General features: G+C 43.5%; 1 protein-coding gene across 5 annotated transcripts in view; it reads left to right on the forward strand.

Annotated features, from left to right (window-relative positions):
* Positions 1 to 800: 800 nt before the first annotated feature.
* The window catches only part of LOC133406170 (ankyrin repeat domain-containing protein 13C-like), a 33457-nt gene continuing 14934 nt past the window's right edge, over positions 801 to 19323 (forward strand). For 2 of the 5 annotated variants that reach the window (XM_061683562.1, XM_061683563.1), the window contains exons 1-3: positions 801 to 1448; positions 6754 to 6795; positions 15369 to 15473. In XM_061683562.1, coding sequence (XP_061539546.1) covers positions 1070 to 1448; positions 6754 to 6795; positions 15369 to 15473 — 526 coding nt within the window. In that variant the 5' untranslated portion in view covers positions 801 to 1069. The remainder of the gene's footprint in view (positions 1449 to 6753; positions 6796 to 15368; positions 15474 to 19323) is intronic. The other 3 variants (XM_061683565.1, XM_061683566.1, XM_061683564.1) reach the window with 3 other exon arrangements.

Raw genomic sequence — 19323 nt, forward strand, 5'->3', positions numbered from 1 at the left:
TAAAGCACGTGACCCCGCACGTTGTTGCAAGTCAAAAGCGGGAGAGCGCAGGGCTGATGTAATGTTTCATGTCATGTGAATCATCTCTTGTCCTTTTATGAGAAGTTCTTAACTTCAGTTATTCTCAAATAAGGACTGCTTTAAACTAATAAAAATCATTTTCTTAAAGCTAGAAGCTATGAGAAGCATTGAATCCGGTGGAACCTTTTGTCACCTGTCAGAGACAAATGTGGCTGCGCTTCTATCGATGTGCCGTAGGGGGAGGAAGTCCACCCACCCATTTTCTGTACCGCTTTATCAGTGTGATAGACTACACTGGCATAGATCATGTGTATTTACTGTAATGTGCCCAAATGACACCAGTTCCCAATAAAATGTATTATTACTCACATAGCCTTTTACGACACGAACTTTATTCTAGATGCTTCTTAAGAATTGTACCCAGGATATAAGAAAAATCCAACCGGCAAATGGCTTGCGACCAGTCCAGGGTGCACTGCTTCTTGCCCAAATCAAGCTGGGATTGGCTCAAGCTCACCCGCACTCAAAACAAGCATAAGCGGTCCAGAAAAACAATGGTTGGACAACAATCGTTTTTTTTTTTTTTAAAAGAAATACATTTTATTATAGTTCACATTACTTGATATCGTAATGAATCAATACACTCTGGATTATTTATTACTGACCCGAATCATTTATGTATATATATTTTTAAATCTTAAATACAATTTGCTAATTTGTTTTGATGGCCTCTCACCGTTAGTAACCTTTGCTGTGAACTCTCGCGATAACTCGATGGGAACGCCACCAGGCGAAGTCAACGAGAGGCGCTCGTGTTTGCTGACAGCAGCGATGGGAGAATAACGAGCTTTTCTTCCTTTTTACACACTAACCACTAAAAATGAGTTTGTGGCGTTTTGTTCTCGTAGCAAAGCCCCCCTTTCAAATGGTCTTTCATGTTCTTTTCTTCACATTGGTTGCTTAAAGACTTCCAGCTGGCGAATCGCATCAGTTGGCCCGGAGGGTCCTCGTCACCCTCTGCTCCCTTCACGTCAGCTCTTGAAAAAAAATGACCGGAGAGAAGATCCGATCTCTGCGGAAGGACCAAAGACCCAGTCAGGACGATGACTTGCTGGAACCGGACGAAGAGGCAGCGACCGGGACGTTCACCGCCTCCAAGACGAACAACAAGAGCAGGGCGAGTCGAATCTTCAGCAACCACAAGTTGGTCAAGTCGGCGTCCACGCAGCAACAACAGCAGAAACAGAACCAACATGTCAATGCCAACAACACGCTGTCTTCAGCAGATGTCGTTGACGACAGCAACAAAAACCCCATTATCCGAAGTGGACAAGATTTTCCGGTCCACGAATGTGTGTTTAAAGGAGATGTGCGACGCCTTTCGTCGTTAATACGGACCCAAAACATATCCCAAAAGGACGTCCATGGTGAGTATAATAGCTGTGTGACACAAAACAAACACATTTTCAAGCTGTTCAAGTCCAGGCAAGGTTGCTTTTTAGCCTTAAACCACTCACGTAAATGCACTGTAAACCTTTGTTTATAATGGATCACAGTGTTTTCAAAAACACACAAGTTACTTTGTTCAGATGGTCATTATTAGTTCAAAGAAAAAGAAAAACAGAAAAATCAACTATGCCCTGTTTTAATTTCTGACAACTGTCCAGCAACTTGAAGTAGATTGTAGACTTCAGGAAGGTTACACGGTGAATAGTGGTTAGCACGATCTCATCACAATCAAGTGGTTCTGGGTTTGAATCTTAGCTCAGTCCCTCCTGTGTGAAATGATGGAGAATCATTTGCATCGGTAGAGTTCAAACCAGCAAGTACAGCACTTGCTTACTGTCAGATGTTTTTGTTTATTTTTTTGCTTCCAGTGTGCCTTTTTACAGCCATTAACTAAACCTCCAAAACACCCTAATCAACATTCATTAAACCTTACATTTGGAAAAAAACAGATTTTACTCTGTTGGTTTTTACTTGCATTGGTTTTCCCTGGGTTCTCCGGCTTGCTCCCACACTCCAAAAATATTAGCCATGTTAGCTTAATTAAAGACTCTAAATCATCCATAGTTGTGAAAGCGACTGTACTGTGAATGGTTATTTGTCTATACATGTCCTGTGATTGCCTGGTGTGTACCCCAAATTTCGCCCAAAGTTAGCTGGGATAGGCTTCAGTTCACCCGCAACTCAAATGAAGACAAGCACTATAGAAAATGGAGGGATGGATGTAAAAACACAGTGACACCGTACAGTTGACAAGCACTGTAATCTTGGGAAGCAATGTACCTCAAAAGTCACACAAAATCATGAACGGTTTGCTCCCTCCTCATTTGTCTCAGTAAAAATTTTGTTTAATTGTTTTAATGTACTTATATTGCTTTGGTTAACTTCTTTTTACACTTGCTAGACAGTTTATATCAATTAAAACAGTGCCTGCACAGTTAATCAATTAGATGATGGCGACAGTTTGATTGTGTAACTGATGAATTCAACTTACGAATGAGGACAAACAGTAGAGAAAATGGATGAATGGAATTGTTTTGAATGACTCCCTAAAATGGAAGTGGAATGGACTGTATTAGAAACACCTCTCGGTATAATACAAATCTCATTATGTTCTTGCTCAAAGTGTTCAGTTTGTGATGGCCTTGCAGAGTTGAGGAAGTTTAACATGACAGCAGCACCCAAATGGCAGGGCAAAGTCTGCTCAGATAAAAACAGGATTTCTGACCAAACGTACCCTTGTTGCTTTTGTCTGTACTGGAATGTGGCCCGTCCTCCTATCACACCTCAAACTACAGTACAACCGGGATCAGCCGTGTGTCTCTCTCTTGCGTTGGTGCTACAAATCTTTTTTTTTCAATTGTCAAGCGTCCATGTGAATCTGTGACTGCAGCTCAGATTCCACTGCAATCGAGCTGAAACTTGACTCTCCCATCACATTACACAGGACGTTTACATTTACTAAACACTCAACATCTTCTCAGCGCAATTACTACCATTTGACGTTAAGTGTAGACGATGAATTCACATTGTGAGATTCAAGGTTGGACTCAACTCTTAAATTCCCCTTGAATCTACATTCTTCTAATGTATGCTTCCAGCTTTGTGGGAACTATTTGGGGAAGGCCCTTTTCTGTTCCAGTAAGACTATGCCCCAGTTCACATAACACAGTCCAGAAAGAGTTTGTTGCTAGGAGCTTCCCATCAAACACCTTTGGGATGAACTAGAACAGACATTGTCAGGAAGCCTGCCTCACAATTCAATCCAAACCTGCCTCAGGCAAATTTAATTGAAGGCTAGTCCACTACTCACTCCTTCTGTCTGCCCTGTTTGACCCTCTCATACTGATGTTTAGAATAATGATGTGCTAAACTTATACTATCATTTGCCATTGGAGTGGACATAAAAAAAAAAAAAGAATTGTCAGAAGATTCTGTGACAAACTCAATGAAACAAACATTTCATTTTCGTCATGTCCTTGTCTAAAGGGAGTAGCAATGTGACAAGAGTTCCCCAAAATGACAATCTGTAAAAATGCTAAGTCTGGTTGGAATGGCCACTCCAACCTGAGTAGAACACCAACAATTTTGAAAATCGGACGATGGGTTCTGGAAAAACTTAGTTTTTTTTTCTGACAGAAAAAAATAGCTGTTTAGGGAAAATTTTTGTGTGATATCACTTATAGAGAATGTGGCCCAAAATGCCTTTTAAGTTAGAGTAAAAAAAACAAAACAAAAACACATCGGCTTGATCGGTATCGGATGATAATTAGCATTCTATGCTAATCGGCTGATAGGCTTTAATGTCATAATTCGCCGATCCAATCAATGACGTCATTGATCGGCTCCGCAGAAGACATTTACTCCACGTCGCCGTCGTATGCAGTATATTTGAATACAAAAGCTAGTTTATTTTTAGTCTTGTCACGTCTTTTGACGTCATTTACGATCACTGGGCTTTGTCAAATCAAACGTGACTGGATACACACGTTACCACGGCCACACGACAACAACAATGGCTCGCGCGTGTATTGTGTTGGTCAAAAAATAACAAAATGGTGCAGCATAATTTTTTTTGTAACCTTGGCCAGATCTGTGCCTTGCTACAATTCTGTCTTTGACCTTATGATTCCCATTTGCTCTGACATGCACTGTGAGCTGTAAGTTCTTATCTAGACAGATGTGTGGCTTTCCTAATCAAGTCCAATCAGTATAATAAAACACAGCTGGACTCCCAATGAAGGTGTATAACCAATACAAGGATGATCAGAAGAAATGGGCAGCACCCCAGTTAAATATGAGTGTCACAGAAAAGGGTCTGAATACTGGCTGTGTGATATTTTGCTTTTCTTTAATAAATCTGCAAAAATTTCAAATTCCGTTTTTTTCTGTCAATATGGGGTGCTGTGTGAACATTGGGGGTGGGGGAGTGTTGAATGATTTTAGCAAATGGCTGCAATAGAACAAAGAGTGAAAAAATTAACAGGGTGTGAATACTTTCTGTACCCACTGTATCTCCTCAACCGTTTAGTTTCGTCTGCTATTTGGGGAACCCCTTCTGCGATTGGCTGACAAGTCGCAGTTAAAAATATCCACCAAAAGCTCGTACGAGCTAGAAATCTGAGGGATTCTCCAAGTTGACGTTTCAAAATTACCGTGATGTTTAAAACAGTGTTCTCTTGCCCTAAAAACTCGACTTGGATATCGCAAATTGAATACTTTTTTCATGAGAAGAGCAGTGTGGGCAGTAGAATAGGTCATGTACCTTAGTCATAGTTTTCATCACATGGTGGACAACTGGTTAACATATCTCCCTCACGGTTCTGAGGATCGGGGTTCAAATCCCGACCTCACCTGTGTGGCGTTTGCATGTTCTCCCCGTGCCTGCGTGGGTTTTCTCCGGGTACTCCGGTTTCCTCCCACATCCCAAAAACATGCATGGTAGGTTGATTGACAACTCTAAATTGCCCGTAGGTGTGAATTTGAGTGTGAATGGTTGTTTGTTTATATGTGCCCTGCGATTGGCTGGTGACCAATTCAGGGTGTACCCTGCCTCTCGCTCGAAGATAGCTGGGATAGGCTCCAGCACGCCCGCGACCTTAGTGAGGATAAGCGGTACGGAAAATGGATGGGTGATTTGTTATGGGCGGCACGGTGGCGACTGGTTAGAGCGTCAGCCTCACAGTTCTGAGGACCCGGGTTCAATCCCCGGCCCCGCCTGTGTGGAGTTTGCATGTTCTCCCCGTGCCTGCGTGGGTTTTCTCCGGGCACTCCGGTTTCCTCCCACATCCCAAAAACATGCATTAATTGGAGACTCTAAATTGCCCGTAGGCATGACTGTGAGTGTGAATGGTTGTTTGTTTCTATGTGCCCTGCGATTGGCTGGCAACCAGTTCAGGGTGTACCCCGCCTCCTGCCCGATGACAGCTGGGATAGGCTCCAGCACGCCCGCGACCCTAGTGAGGAGAAGCGGCTCAGAAAATGGATGGATGGATGGATTTGTTATGGAGGATTTTAGAGCTGTTTAAAGGGATCCTTACATGTTTTTTAAAGGAAATTACACAAAGATGGCAGCCACTTGTCACGTTACTAATGGATGCTTGCATCTTCCAGAAAACCGCCAAGGTTTTGACAATTTGAAGGTAGAGTTTGCACTTTTAAACCTGCTCGCAAGATTGAATGTAGCCTCATTTCAGTCCCCGCCCTTGTACCGTCACGTTTCTGCCCAAAGAAACGCCACAGTTTACTGCGTTTCTGTGTACGGCAGCTATATTGTTAGCATGGCTTATTCATGGTGGAATTGCCAAACATGTTCTCGGTTTGATGATGTATTTTTGGAAATGTACAATCAATTGAAAATACATGCGAGGTGATCATCTTACCTGATGACCCGGTGAGAATGGTCACGTGAGTGAGCGGTGGTTTTCCAAGCCCAGCCATATGCAGCTGTCCGCGTAGAGGACACCTTCTTTATGTACACAATATTGCCCAAAGTATTCGCTCACCCGCCCTGACTAATATATGACCTTAAGTGACATCCCATTCCTAATCCATAGGCTTCATCACGTCGGTCCACTAAGACAAGGGCAGGCTAAACTGTTTTGGACTCACCCCACCCCAGACACCATCGTTTTGTCTCCAACTCCTTCCCTCTGGTAGGCGCTATCAAAAAAAAGAACACTAGGACGATTCACAAACTGAAGTGAAGTGTACTATTCTTCACTATAGCAGCTCTAGCCCTACCCCTGCTCATGAAATGAATGATTACTGTAATATGTCTTTCCTGAAACATTTGTCCATACAGTCTCTGAACACTTAAAGTTCCTGAGGTGATGTCTCTGCTGTTTGCTGCAGCACTTTTGTACTTTTTATCATTATATTGGTAGAATGATGAGTTCTTATTGTCACCCACACTAGGGTTTGTGCGAAAGAGAACCTACTTACTCTGAAATGTGTTCGTCTGCTAATCTGAAAAGTTTAGAGAGTGCTGCATGGTTTTCCCTTGAGGGATGTGCCAATGCAAATTTTCCAATAATTAATTTCTAGGAAGAACTATTTGCACTTCAGTGTTTAGTTACTAATCTCTCTTAACAATTCTTTGTTAGATGCACTGTGCAGTTGTGTTACAGATGTACTTTTAAGTATATGGACAACACATCATTTTTCTACTCTGGTAAAGTAACAATGCTTTTTAATTATTATATTTTGTGTTTTTGCCTTCTCCAGGAAACACACCATTGCATCTAGCTGTCATGATGGGGCACAAAGGTGAGTCAGTTACATTAAGCTTCAAGTCATGTCTTCTGGTTGCGTTGTTGGATGGTCACACATTAAAGAATGCTGTGAAATGAATGAGTTTTCACAACAGATGAAAAATCTAGGAATTTGTTGCATATTTATGTTATGTTATGTTACACCCCCCAGAATAACATTTAGTTTGATGTACATGATTAATATGTTATAGTCTATCAGACAGTATAAACTTGAAATAATTGAGGATGTCTTCATTTGACTTGCCGATGATGGACTGAAAGCCTGAGTGTAAAATATTAATTCACTGCCCTTTCGCTTGTGCAAGTAGGCCGTGGAATGCACTGTTGAAAAATGCATCCTCCTTTTTTACAGCAGGGAACAATTCAAGCATAGTTACGCGTGCTGGACTTTACATTTGTTCTTCCAATGTAGCAGTTTGCAATTTATTCCACTTTTCCACCATTGCCTGAACAGAATTCACACAGCAGAGTAGTATTGGACACTGTGGAATAGATTTTACTAATGAGGTTGTCAGTCTCCTGCCTGAGCTGCTACCATGTCCTCAAGGGATGCTCAGATTAGACAAACGGAGGGCTACAGCATGACATCATACATACGGGGTGTGGCTGCCCTGTTGCTGTTGGAGAGAGTTGTTTTTGTCTGTGCAGCCCTTTGTGTATCTTTATTAACTGCCCCACTCCAAACCCCTGGGATGTATATTAAAAATGAATGAACGAAAGCATTCGGTAAGTGCAGACTTCACTAAGGCTTAAGCATGTCCCCTTTCATAAGTTGAATGGCTACAATCATGAGCTTAATAGCTAAAAGAAGTAAAACAAACAAAACAAAAACTAATCTGAGATAGGATTCTACATATGCGCAACAAATTACAACTTGATCTGATGATCACTGACTATTATATAAACGATATATTATTTATATATATGTAAATGAGATTTTACAAAATGCTAACCCTTTGGTGCAAAATGCCACACAGCAGGCCCAGAATATTAACATACATTTACCTTGCCTGTGGGAGGGGCCATAGGGGTCGTGTGCAGTGTGAGCTGGGCGGTGGCCAAAGGCGATCCGATCCCCGGCTACAGAAGCTGGCTCTAGGGACGTGTAATGTCACCTCTCTGGCAGGGAAGGAGCCCGAGCTGGTGTGTGAGGTTGAGAAGTTCCAACTAGATATAGTCTGGCTCGCCTCCACACACGGCTCGGGCTCTGGTACCAGTCCTTTCAAGAGGGGTTGGACTCTTTTCCACTCTGGAGTTGCCCACGGTGAGAGGCACCGAGCAGGTGTAGGTATACCTATTGCCCCCTGGCTCGGCCTGTACGTTGGGGTTCACCCCGGTGGACGAGAGGGTAGCCTCCCTCCACTTTCGGGTGGGGGGACGGGTCCTGACTGTTGTTTGTGCCTATGCAACAAACAGCAGTTCAGAGTACGCACCCTTTTTGGTGTCCTTAAAGGGGGTGCTGCAGGGCGCTCCCGCTGGGGACTCCATCGTTCTGCTGGGGGACTTCAATGCTCACGTGGGCAATGACAGTGAGACCTGGAAGGGCGTGATTGGGAGGAACGCCCCCCCCGATCAGAACCTGAGTGGTGTTCTGTTATTGGATTTCTGTGCTCACCACGGATTGTCCATAACGAACACCATGTTCAAGCATAAGGGTGTCCACACGTGCACTTGGCACCAGGACACCCTCGGTCGCCGTTCGATGATCGACTTTGTGGTCGTGTCATCGGACTTGCAGCCGCATGTCTTGGCCACTCGGGTGAAGAGAGGGTCGGAGCTGTCAACTGATAGCCACCTGGTGGTGAGTTGGCGCTGATGGTGGGGGAAGATGCCAGTCCGACGTGGCAGGCCCAAACATATTGTGAGGGTCTGCTGAGAACGTCTGGCAGACTCCCCTGTCAGAAGGAGTTTCAACTCCCACCTCCGGCAGAACTTCACCCATGTCCTGGGGGTGGCGGGGGACATTGAGTCCGAGTGGACCTTGTTCCGTGCCTCTATTGCCGAGGCGGCCGACCGGAGCTGTGGCCGTAAGGTAGTCTGTGCCTGTCGTGGCGGCAATCCTCGAACCCGTTGGTGGACACCAGCGGTGAGGGATGCCGTCAAGCTGAAGAAGGAGCCTTATCGGGCCTTTTTGGACTGTGGGACTCCTGAGGCAGCTGATGGGTACCGGCTGGCCAAGCGGATTGCGGCTTTGGTGGTCGCTGAGGCAAAAACCCGGGCGATGGAGGAGTTTGGTGAGGCCATGGAGAACGACTCCCGGGCGGCTTCGAGGACCACCATCTGGCGTCTCAGGAGGGGGAAGCAGTGCACCATCAACACTGTGTATAGTGGGGATGGGGCGCTGCTGACCTCGACTCGGGACGTTGTGAATCGGTGGGGAGAATACTTCGAAGACCTCCTCAATTCCACCGACACGTCTTGCCTTGAGGAAGCAGAGTCTGGGTTCTCTGAGGCGGGCTCGCCTATCTCTGGGGTTATTGAGCCTGCAGTGCTTCCTGTTTATGGGAATGGTGTAGTTTGCAAAATATGAGATCGATCAATTAATGGCTAAACTAGAACAAAGCCTGCAGTGCCAGGGTCTCATGATGCAGCTAATTTGACCTCTAAGCATTTCTTTGCTACAGACAGAATTTCTCATACATCAGTGGCCTTGGCCCCTAGGAAATGGTGGGCATCTTAAGTTGGAATGCTTTCACGCTTTTTTCACAATTCGTACCAGCATAGCAAAACTGATTACAAATGTGGGCCGTTGATGTTGTACTAGCAACATAATTCCACCATATTAGGGTAGAGCTATCCAGTTGCATTATTAAATCATAAGCAAAGAAACGCTGAAGCACTGTTCTGTGTTTGCTGAGCCACATACTTTAGTTAAGTTCTAAATATAAATGTTAAGTCAATGAAAACGAGCAGTTTTGCAACTTGAGAAATGGCTCTCAGGGGTTATGTAATATGTGTCTGCTAAATGTTTTCATTACATAATCATTGGATAGCATACTGTATGTAGGTGAATGAGACTTGCGTCACACTGCATGTGTGTGTGTAACCCCTATCAGCTGCTTCATCCATGAGCACAAATATAGATGTTTACCACAGCATGGGACACAGATGTTTGATGTTTTCTGACATAAAGCTGTCATCGCAGTTGCAGTCTGATCTGCTGGCAACACTGCAGTGCTTCATAACTGCATTAATGAGAGACCAACCGTATGGATCAATGGGTGGAGTAAGACTCACGGAGCCTGTAGCTGTATAACATTAGATGGAGGGTAAATTTACGGGAGAATGACCTAGTAACAAATATTTTTCAGTGTTTATATGGGAATGGGCGGCATGGTGGTCGACTGGTTAGAGCGTCTGCATCACAGTTCTGAGGAGTGGGGTTCAATCCCCGGCCCCGCCTGTGTGGAGTTTGCGTGTTCTCCCCGTGCCTGCGTGTGTTTTCTCCGGGCACTCTGGTTTCCTCCCACATCCCAAAAACATGCATGGTAGGTTGATTGACAACTCTAAATTGCCCATGGGTGTGAATGTGAGTGTGAATGGTTGTTTGTTTGTATGTGCCCTGTGATTGGCTGGCAACCACTTCAGGGTGTACCCCGCCTCCTGCCCGATGATAGCTGGGATAGGCTCCAGCACGCCCGCGGCCCTAGTGAGGAGAAGCGGCTCAGAAAATGGATGGATGGATGGATAAATGGGAATGATAATGAGGTAATTTTTAAAACCTACACTTTGAGGCTTGTTTTCAGAAGCATATTTATTCTCTTGTCTGTTAAACAAGCAAACAAAACAACAGTTTTCATGTTATAATAAAAAATGGTCCAGCATAAATCACAGAATGCTGTGCACTGTTGTAACTATTTAGCAGCTTTAGCAGGGAAGCCCAGACTTCCCTCTCCCCAGCCACTTCCTCCAGCTCTTCCGAGGGGATCCCGAGGCGTTCCCATGCCAGACGAGAGACGTAGTCTCTCCAGCGTGTCCTGGGTCGTCCCCGGGGTCTCCTCCCGGTGGGACGTGGCTGAAACACCTCACCAGGGAAGCGCCCAGGAGTCATCCTAAACAGATGCCCGAGCCACCTTACAGGCAGGCATGAGCCTGTCATCTTCCTTCCCGTCAACATAGCGTTCCCATTTTTAGTTAATTTTGGCCCATTGTGACCACTTTTCAACCCTGATCTTAAAATAATTAACCCACTGTAGCCATGTCTTTCAAAGCGAAGCGGAATACTGACAATTTGTGGTAGACACACTTAACACAGCCTCGATCTCAATGAATGAGATATTCCAGTTGAAAATATATATTCATTACATAGTGGAATGCATTGAGAACAAAATAACATAAGAATGATTATTGGAAATCAAAATCCTCGTCCCATGGAGGTCTGGATTCAAAAACATCAACCAACTTCAATGGAGATCCCTCAAGATGAGTCAAAATGAGCCTCTGTAGTGTGTGGCTTCAAAGTGGCTGTATGCACCCCCTACAACACCTCAACATACTCCTGATGAGACGACGATGGCCTGAAGTGTCTCCTCCCAGACCTGGAACAGGGCATCAGTCAATTCCTGAACAGTCTGTGGTGCAACGTGGCATTGGTGGATGGAACGATAAAAGATGTCCATCATGTCTCAGATGTGCTCAATTGGATTCAGGTCTGGGGAATGGGTAGAATATCGGTAACATCAATGCCGTCATTATGCAGGAACTGCTGACACACTCCAGCCACATGAGGCCTAGCATTGTTATGCATCCGAATTGTGTTCTTATTTGTTGCCAAGTATGTAAAAAACACACAAGGAATTTGTCTCCGGTAGTTGGAGCCGCTCTAGTACGACAACAGACAGTCAATGGACAGAGAATACTTTTGAGACATAAAAACATAACACAGTAACTGAGCAATAAAAGGTTACCAGTAATGTGGTAATGCCGGGACAGTTTTTTTTTAAAATTATTTTTATGACTAATAGAACAATAGTCTGGGGCAGTAACCATTGTGCAAATGGCGCAGTGACTTCAAGAAATGTATGCAGTTTAAAATGATTAGTAGTGCGATAATCTGAGTAGTCAATTGCACAAATGATGCAGATACTTTTCAAGCATATGAGGGGCCAATATTGGTCAACAACAGATATGGAAGTAGAGCAGGGTGGCGAGACTACTATAGTGAGTGCACGACTAATGTATAATTGGCCCGACAGAGATGTGGCAATCTCAAGAAAAAATTGGCAGCATGTTACAATGGAATTGTAAGTTAACTGTTTAAGAAGTTAATGGCAAGAGGAAAGAAGCTGTTGGAATGTCTGCTTGTTTTAGTTTGCATTGGTCGGTGGTGCCTATCTGAGGGAAGGAGCTGGAAGAGGTGGTGACCAGGAGGGTCCAAGAGGATTTTGCATGCTCTGGCCTTACTTCTGGCAGCGCGCAAGTCCTCAAGGGTGGGTAGGGTGGAACTGAACATTTTTTGAGCAGTTTTGATTGTCCATTATAGTTGGAGTTTGTCCTTTGTTGGAGCAGCACCAAACCAGACTGTGATGGATGAACACAGGACTGATTCGATGACTGCTGTGTAGAAATGCCTCAACAGCTCCTGTGGAAGGCCGTGCTTCCGTGGAAGGCCGTGCTTCCGCGGAAGGAAGTACATCCTCTGCTGGGCCTTTTTTGAGGATGGAGTTGATGTTGAGCTCCCACTTCAGGGCCTAAGAGACTGTAATTCCCAGGAACTTCAAGGTCTTGACGATTGACACAGGTTAGTTGGACAGCGTGAGGGGCAGCTGTGGCGAAGGATACCTACTGAAGCCCACGATCATCTCTACGGTCTTGACTTCAGGAGTTTGACAGCCGGGTGCATTGAGGTTCGTGTAGAGAGAGAAGAGCAGCGGAGAGAAGACACAACCTTGGGGCGCCCCGGTGCTGGTGGGGCGTGTAGATGAGGTGGTGTCCCCCAGCCTCACCTGCTGTGTCCTGCCTGTCAGGAAGCTATAAATCCACTGGGAGATGACATGCAGCAACTAACCTATAGGACAAGATGAAAGAGGACAGAAAAGCGCAGGACAGGACAGGATGTGGGAAATGACCAATGATGCTTTTATAGGGTCTAAACACCTGTAAGAACCTGTGAGTTGATATCTTAATGTACAGTAACCTGTACATTAGTTGTCCCAGCATAAGCAATTCAAGTCTATAGTGCGGCTATGGAACTTATTTGTGAATGAACACCATATCACATGCATCTTAGTCATCTGGTGTATGGAGTTGCTGAGCTGACACATTGAGGAAGGGTTGGACCAAGCCAGTGAGCCAAATCCCGCGGGGGATCCCGCCAGGGGGACGCCACCCACTCCCAAGGACCCAGCGTGGTCCCCCAGCACAACCGAAGCACGCCGACCAGTACCAAAGTGAGGGGCAGGGATACCAGACCACCACCCCTCCGCCCCACCCTCTACCCCCAAAAAATGTGCAGAGTATGTGAATTATCTCCGTTCTCTGGCAACTGCCAGTCGGACTCCACGGTGTTGGGCTGGAAGCACAGGCCCCACTTGTGGCTGTCATGCCCTCATGACACCCTCATGGAGCCGGTTTCTGACCGTTTGAGCAGAAACATGCACAGTAGTGGCCTGGTGGATATCATTTTGTAGGGCTCTAGCACTGTTCCTCTGTGCACGAAGGAGCAGATAGTGGTCCTGGTCTGTCTCCTGGTATCTCCTCCATGCTCTCAATACTGTGGTGGGAGACAACAAACCTTGCCACACTGCGCATTGGGGGATCATCATGAATGAGTTGAACTACCTGAGCAACTTTGTTGGGTTGGAGACACTGCCTCATAATACTTCTAGTGGTGAGAGCACTCACAGAATGCAAAAGTAACAACAACAACAAAAAATCAGGACAGGGAAAATGGTCTGTGGTCACCACCTGCAGAACCATTCTTTAATAGAGTTGTCTTCCTAAGTGTCTCTCATTTCCACCAATTGTCTGTTTTATTTGCACAACAGACAGTAACATTTATTCACAATCAGTGTTTCTTCCTGACTTGACTGACTGTTCTCCCAGGAGTGTGATTGACTTGGAGATACATTGTGTTGTTTAAGTGTGCTTTTATTATTTTTTTTATTTTGGCAGTAATGCAGTGTCTCATTGTCACCCAACATTCTCTTGGCATACATTCTGACTAGTTTTGTGTCTGTATATAAAAACAAAGAGATTTAAAATGTATCCCTCACTACTATAAAGAATGCATGACCTTTTTACTCATCTATAAAACATGGGCAGTTGATGTGGTACTTTCATTGTAATACCCTGTTTTTAATGGTGTCATTGTTTGTATTGACAAATCCAGTTTTGGACAGGCTTGCAACAAGATGCAGAAGCACTTTTAGCACAACTGCCTGTATGGAGTCGCTCCATTTCAAAAGCTGGTGAAAGAGCTTTTAAGATTCTGTGAGTTCTGCTTTATCAAGTGAACATTCTATTATGCGTTTAGCAATTGACTGCACTTTGTTGCTTAGTGTTCACCAATGAGCTGTCCCAGACACCGCCAACCTTTTAATGAGTGACGTCATCACGACAGAACTGTCAGCTGAGCTGTAACAACAGGCTTAGTTTTTGGCCGGCTGTCATTTTTTTCACCGACTGCTCACAGGGCGGAGGGATATAGTTCTGCTTTTACTGCTGGGCCTATCACTGAGTGTTATGAGGCTTTGACAACATTTTCCATCTTTGTAATGTGTTTGCGCTTTCCTTGTCTTATTCTCATTCATGTTTAATTGTAGGATGCGGCGCCATTCGTAGATGTCGGTCCTATGTGATTTATCCCTTTCTCTAGGTTGATAGAATGGGGGGAAAAAATGAATTCATAACAGGAAGCAAGAAATCCCAAAACTATTACAGCACTTCAAGGTTGAATACTTTTTACCAGAAATATTGTATTACAACTCTGCTTTCACCAGATCATGATTTACATAGTATTAAAAAAAAATAATTATGATTAAAATATCTGTATGAAACAGCGATAAAATGTAAAATTAAAAAAATACAAATAAAAAAATCATGTACATTAAAAGAGAGAGAGGGATTTCCTCCCAATATCTATCTCTAACTATCCAGCTATTTGCTGAAAAACACACACATTGTGTGCTTTTTCTAAAATGCCCTAAAACACCACAGGATGGCACCAAAGCCCTGTCTAAATAGGAATTGGTCTCAAAGAAGTGTTTTTAAGTAGTTAATCTTAACACAAAGCAACACTAACTGGGTTGTTAGTGGAACTAAGGAGAGTCTTCGCTGTATTTGCATGTACACGCACACGTCAGATACATTTTTCCGAAATCAAATCTGTGAGACGTTTTTTTTTTCAAGGTTAAAGTTGTAAGAGGAGTTTGATAACAGAAATAAAAAACAATTCTGTAGGTCCTCTTAGTTTTGCTGAAGAAGAGTGGGTGAGGAATAGCCAATGATAAGCCAAATTGAACCTGTAAAAGATGATTACAATTTGCTATTCAGCATTCATGTGTATGAGTGCTATGGTATGAGGTGTGCTGCACTGTGATTGATGTACTGATTCCTTTCCTCCTGCAGAATGTGCCCATCTGTTGCTGGCCCACAATGCACCAGTGAAGGTGAAGAATGCTCAGGGATGGAGCCCCCTTGCAGAGGCTATTAGTTATGGAGACAGACAGATGAGTATGTATCAGACTGTCTGACATTGTGCTGTCAGATAAGGACATTTTCCACATTCAAATTGAGTTTTCCTAAGTGAAAACGGTTGAGCTCAACAGATGCAAATCCCAAAAAGTACTCCTACACATTTTGCTGATGCCTGCCCATGAGGCCATAACGCCCCGCCTGCTTTGAGCATGACATTCCTCAAGGCCCTTCAGCCTTTGGTGTGTGGATGAAAAGAAATTCGTTGGTTGTTTTTCTCTCTCCTCATGGATGATTATGCTGACCCCCCCATTTCATCCTCTTACCCCTCAGTCTGTCTCTTGAATAGTGTCTTTATTTGTAGTAAACATACAGTGGCTGAAATAAATATTTAACACGTCACCATTTTTCTCACTAAATATACTTACAAAGGTGCTATTGATGTGAAAATTTCACCAGATGTTGCGAACAACCCAAGTAATCCATGCATACAAAGAAATTAGAACAAATAAGATCAGAAATTAAATTGTGTGTAAACCTGTGAAATGACACAGGGAAAAAGTATTGAACACATGAAGAAAGGGAGGTGCAAAAGGCATGCAAAGCCAACACCTAGAATCTATCAATAATCAAACAGCCATCCAGCCAACACCTAGAATCTATCAATAATCAGACTGCCATCCAGCCCCTTGTCAGTGCAAATGAATATCAGCTTCTTCAGTCCTAATTGATGGCCGACAAAATGGTCTCATTGCCAAGCTGTGAGTCAAAACACATCTCATGATGGGTAAGTGCAGAAAGCTGTCGCAAGACCATCGCACACTAATTGTTGCAAAACATAACGATGACATTGGTTACAGGCGCATATCTAAACTTCTGATTGTTCCAGTGAGCATGGTTGGGGCCATAATACGTAAGTGGTAAGCCAATCATACCACCATAAATTTGCCTCAATCAGGTGTGCATCGCAACATTTCTGACAGAGGAGCGCAAAGAATAATCAGAAGAGTTGTCCAAGAGCCAAAGACCACTTGTGGAGAGCTTCAAAAATACCTGGAATTAGCAGGTACTGTCACAAGGAAAACCGTGAGTAATGTACTCCGCCGCCATGGCCTGTATGCACACTCACCACGCAAGACCCCATTTTTGCACGCAAGACCCCAAAGTTTGCTGAACAACATTTGGACCAGCCAGTTAAATACTGGGAGAATATAGTCTGGTCGGATGAGAGCAAAATCTAACTCTTTGGATGCCATAATGCACACCACGTTTGGAGGAGAAATGGTACTGCACATCACCCTCAAAACACCATACCAACAGTGAAGTTTGGAGGTGGTAACATGATGGTGTGGGGCTCCTTTTCAGCAAATGGTACTGCTAAACTTCAAATTATTGCAGGAAGGATGAATGGGCAAATGTACCGAGACATTCTTGACAAAAATCTACTGCCATCTACGAGGACGATGAAAATGAAACGAGGATGGACATTTCATCAGGATAATGATCCAAGACTTACTGCCAAGGAAACTGTGAATTGGTTTCAAAGAAAAACATAAAGCTGCTAGAATGGTCCAGCCAAACACCTAACTTCCACCTAATAAAAAGTCTACAGTATGTAAAGAACTGAAACTCAAGGTTCATGAAAGAAGCCCACGGAACCTTCAAGATTTGAAGACTGCTTATGTGGAGCAATGGGCCAAAATCACACCAGAGCAATGTATTTGACTAGTTTATCCATACAGGAGGCGTCTTGAAGCTGTCATTGCAAACAAAGGCTTTTGTACAAAGTATTAAATAAATACCAGTTGACGTGTTCAATACTTTTTCCCTGTGTCATTTCACATTATTACGCAGAACTTAATTTCTGAGTTTATTTGTTCTACTTTCTTTGTGTATATGGATTACTTGGGTGGTTCCCAACGTCTGATGAAATGTTCATGTCAATTGCACCTTTGGAAATATATTTGAGAAAAATGTTCACGTTAAATATTTATTTCAGCCGCTGTAAGCCTTTTACAAAAACGAGCAATATATTGAAACAAAAATTGTTTTGGCAATGTTTTTAAATATTCACTGTGAAGTTTCTTCCCAATTTATACAATAGGATTTTGAAACCTAAAACTACAACCGTAAGTGTCTCAATGTGAAAGATTTTTAATATGACATCACCGTTTTCATGTACAGTGTTCCCCCATATATAAGCGGTTTGCGACTCCCAGATTTACCGATCTTTTTTGCACCCCTGGGCAGCCACATCATATTATTTTTACCTCCCCTCGCAAAGGTTTTTTTTTATTTTTCAGTTGAGGTGTACCGGTTATAGGTCCCATGAAATGATCTATCTTGCTCTCATTTTTTTCCCTTCACGAAAATCTGGCATTTCAAAAGCGATGTGTAGATTTCATATCCACAGTACAGTCAAGCAGACCTTAGCTTCTCAAAATTTTTCCTGGAGCTTGTGTGTCCAGCTTCTTCCCACATTATAAAAACATGCATATTAGGCTATTGAAGACTATAAAATTTTCCATAGGTGTGTCATGGAAATGTGAATGGTTGTTTGTCTTTTTGTGCCCTAGGCTGTAATTGGTTGGCAACCAGTCAAGGGTGTAACCCACCTTTCACACAAAGCCAGCTGGGATAGGCGCTACCTCACGTGACTCTGATGAGGATAAGTGCTATAGATAATGGATGGATAGCTAATTCATCATACATTTTCCACATAATCTAACATGGAAATTTAGTCATAAGCCCTTCCTAAATAAAATATAGTTGTTTATACACACGACCACAGAACAGCAACCTGTAAACATAACACTAAAAAAGTTGTCAAAAATATCCTTAAATTAACTGAAGCAAGGATGTAATCTGCTACTATCAGGCATTGTTGTTTGGCCTTGCTGCATGCTGTTGTTTCACACCGTTTTACCTTCTTTAGTTCTAAAAGGATGGCGGTGTCTTTCGTGACAGGTCCTTGACACATTTTATCTCAGAAAATAACATCTGTTGGCACGCCATGTCACAATTGCACTCCTCCATGCACCTGCCACCATGGCGTCAAATAGAAAAGGCGCTAAGGGAAAATTACTTTTCCCTCTGTAAAATTGAAGTTACAGCTGTATTCAGACATAATTCTGCTTGGCAAGCTGGAACGCGCAGGAGAAAAACATGTTTGTCTGGACCTGCCTGCATAGCTTTGTAAACATCACGTTACTCTGAACAGCTAATAACAGGCTGCATTCAAGCTGTAATCGTAAGCTATTCTTAGCATAAGACGTTTTATGAAAGCTCTGTCTGAAGTTAATTTTAACCAATATTTGTGACCTGCATTTTCACCAATCTTAGCCATTTGTCATCTGACTTTTTCTTGTTTAGATTTCGACTGAAACTGAAGGAAAGTATGTTTCATAAATAAATGTTGTCGTGGATTTTAGTTGTAGAAGTTTGTCAATTTCTGCCCTGAGCTGCCTTCTCTCCATACTGCTCTGCTGTCAGCTTGAGCTCTTAAAAGGTAGACACAGACATGTTGATGTTTACTCGTTGGAGGAGATGCTTCTACTCATAGGTGACAAACACTAATTAGTGGTGGTAGTTAGCACTTGGAGTCGGCCTCAGGCTGGCTGCTGAACTTCAGTTGTTCTCTCTTGTATGTCAGGGGAATTCAGGCGAGGCCCAGCAGCTTGACAAAAATTTTAAAAATGGTTTCAAATCTAGTCTACAATAGTTTCATTGATTGATTTTAGTTCCTTACAGCGAAAGACAAGAAAGAGTGGGGTCAGCAGAAAAGTCCACCGAATCGGCTCCAGACTGCTGGAGAATAGAAGAGGGCTCCGGCTATTTTACATTCCCAAAGCGGAGGCCTACTTTCCCACACTTTGAAAACCATGGTTTA

Source organism: Phycodurus eques, chromosome 8 (genome assembly GCF_024500275.1).
Source record: "Phycodurus eques isolate BA_2022a chromosome 8, UOR_Pequ_1.1, whole genome shotgun sequence".
Lineage (NCBI taxonomy): Eukaryota > Metazoa > Chordata > Actinopteri > Syngnathiformes > Syngnathidae > Phycodurus > Phycodurus eques.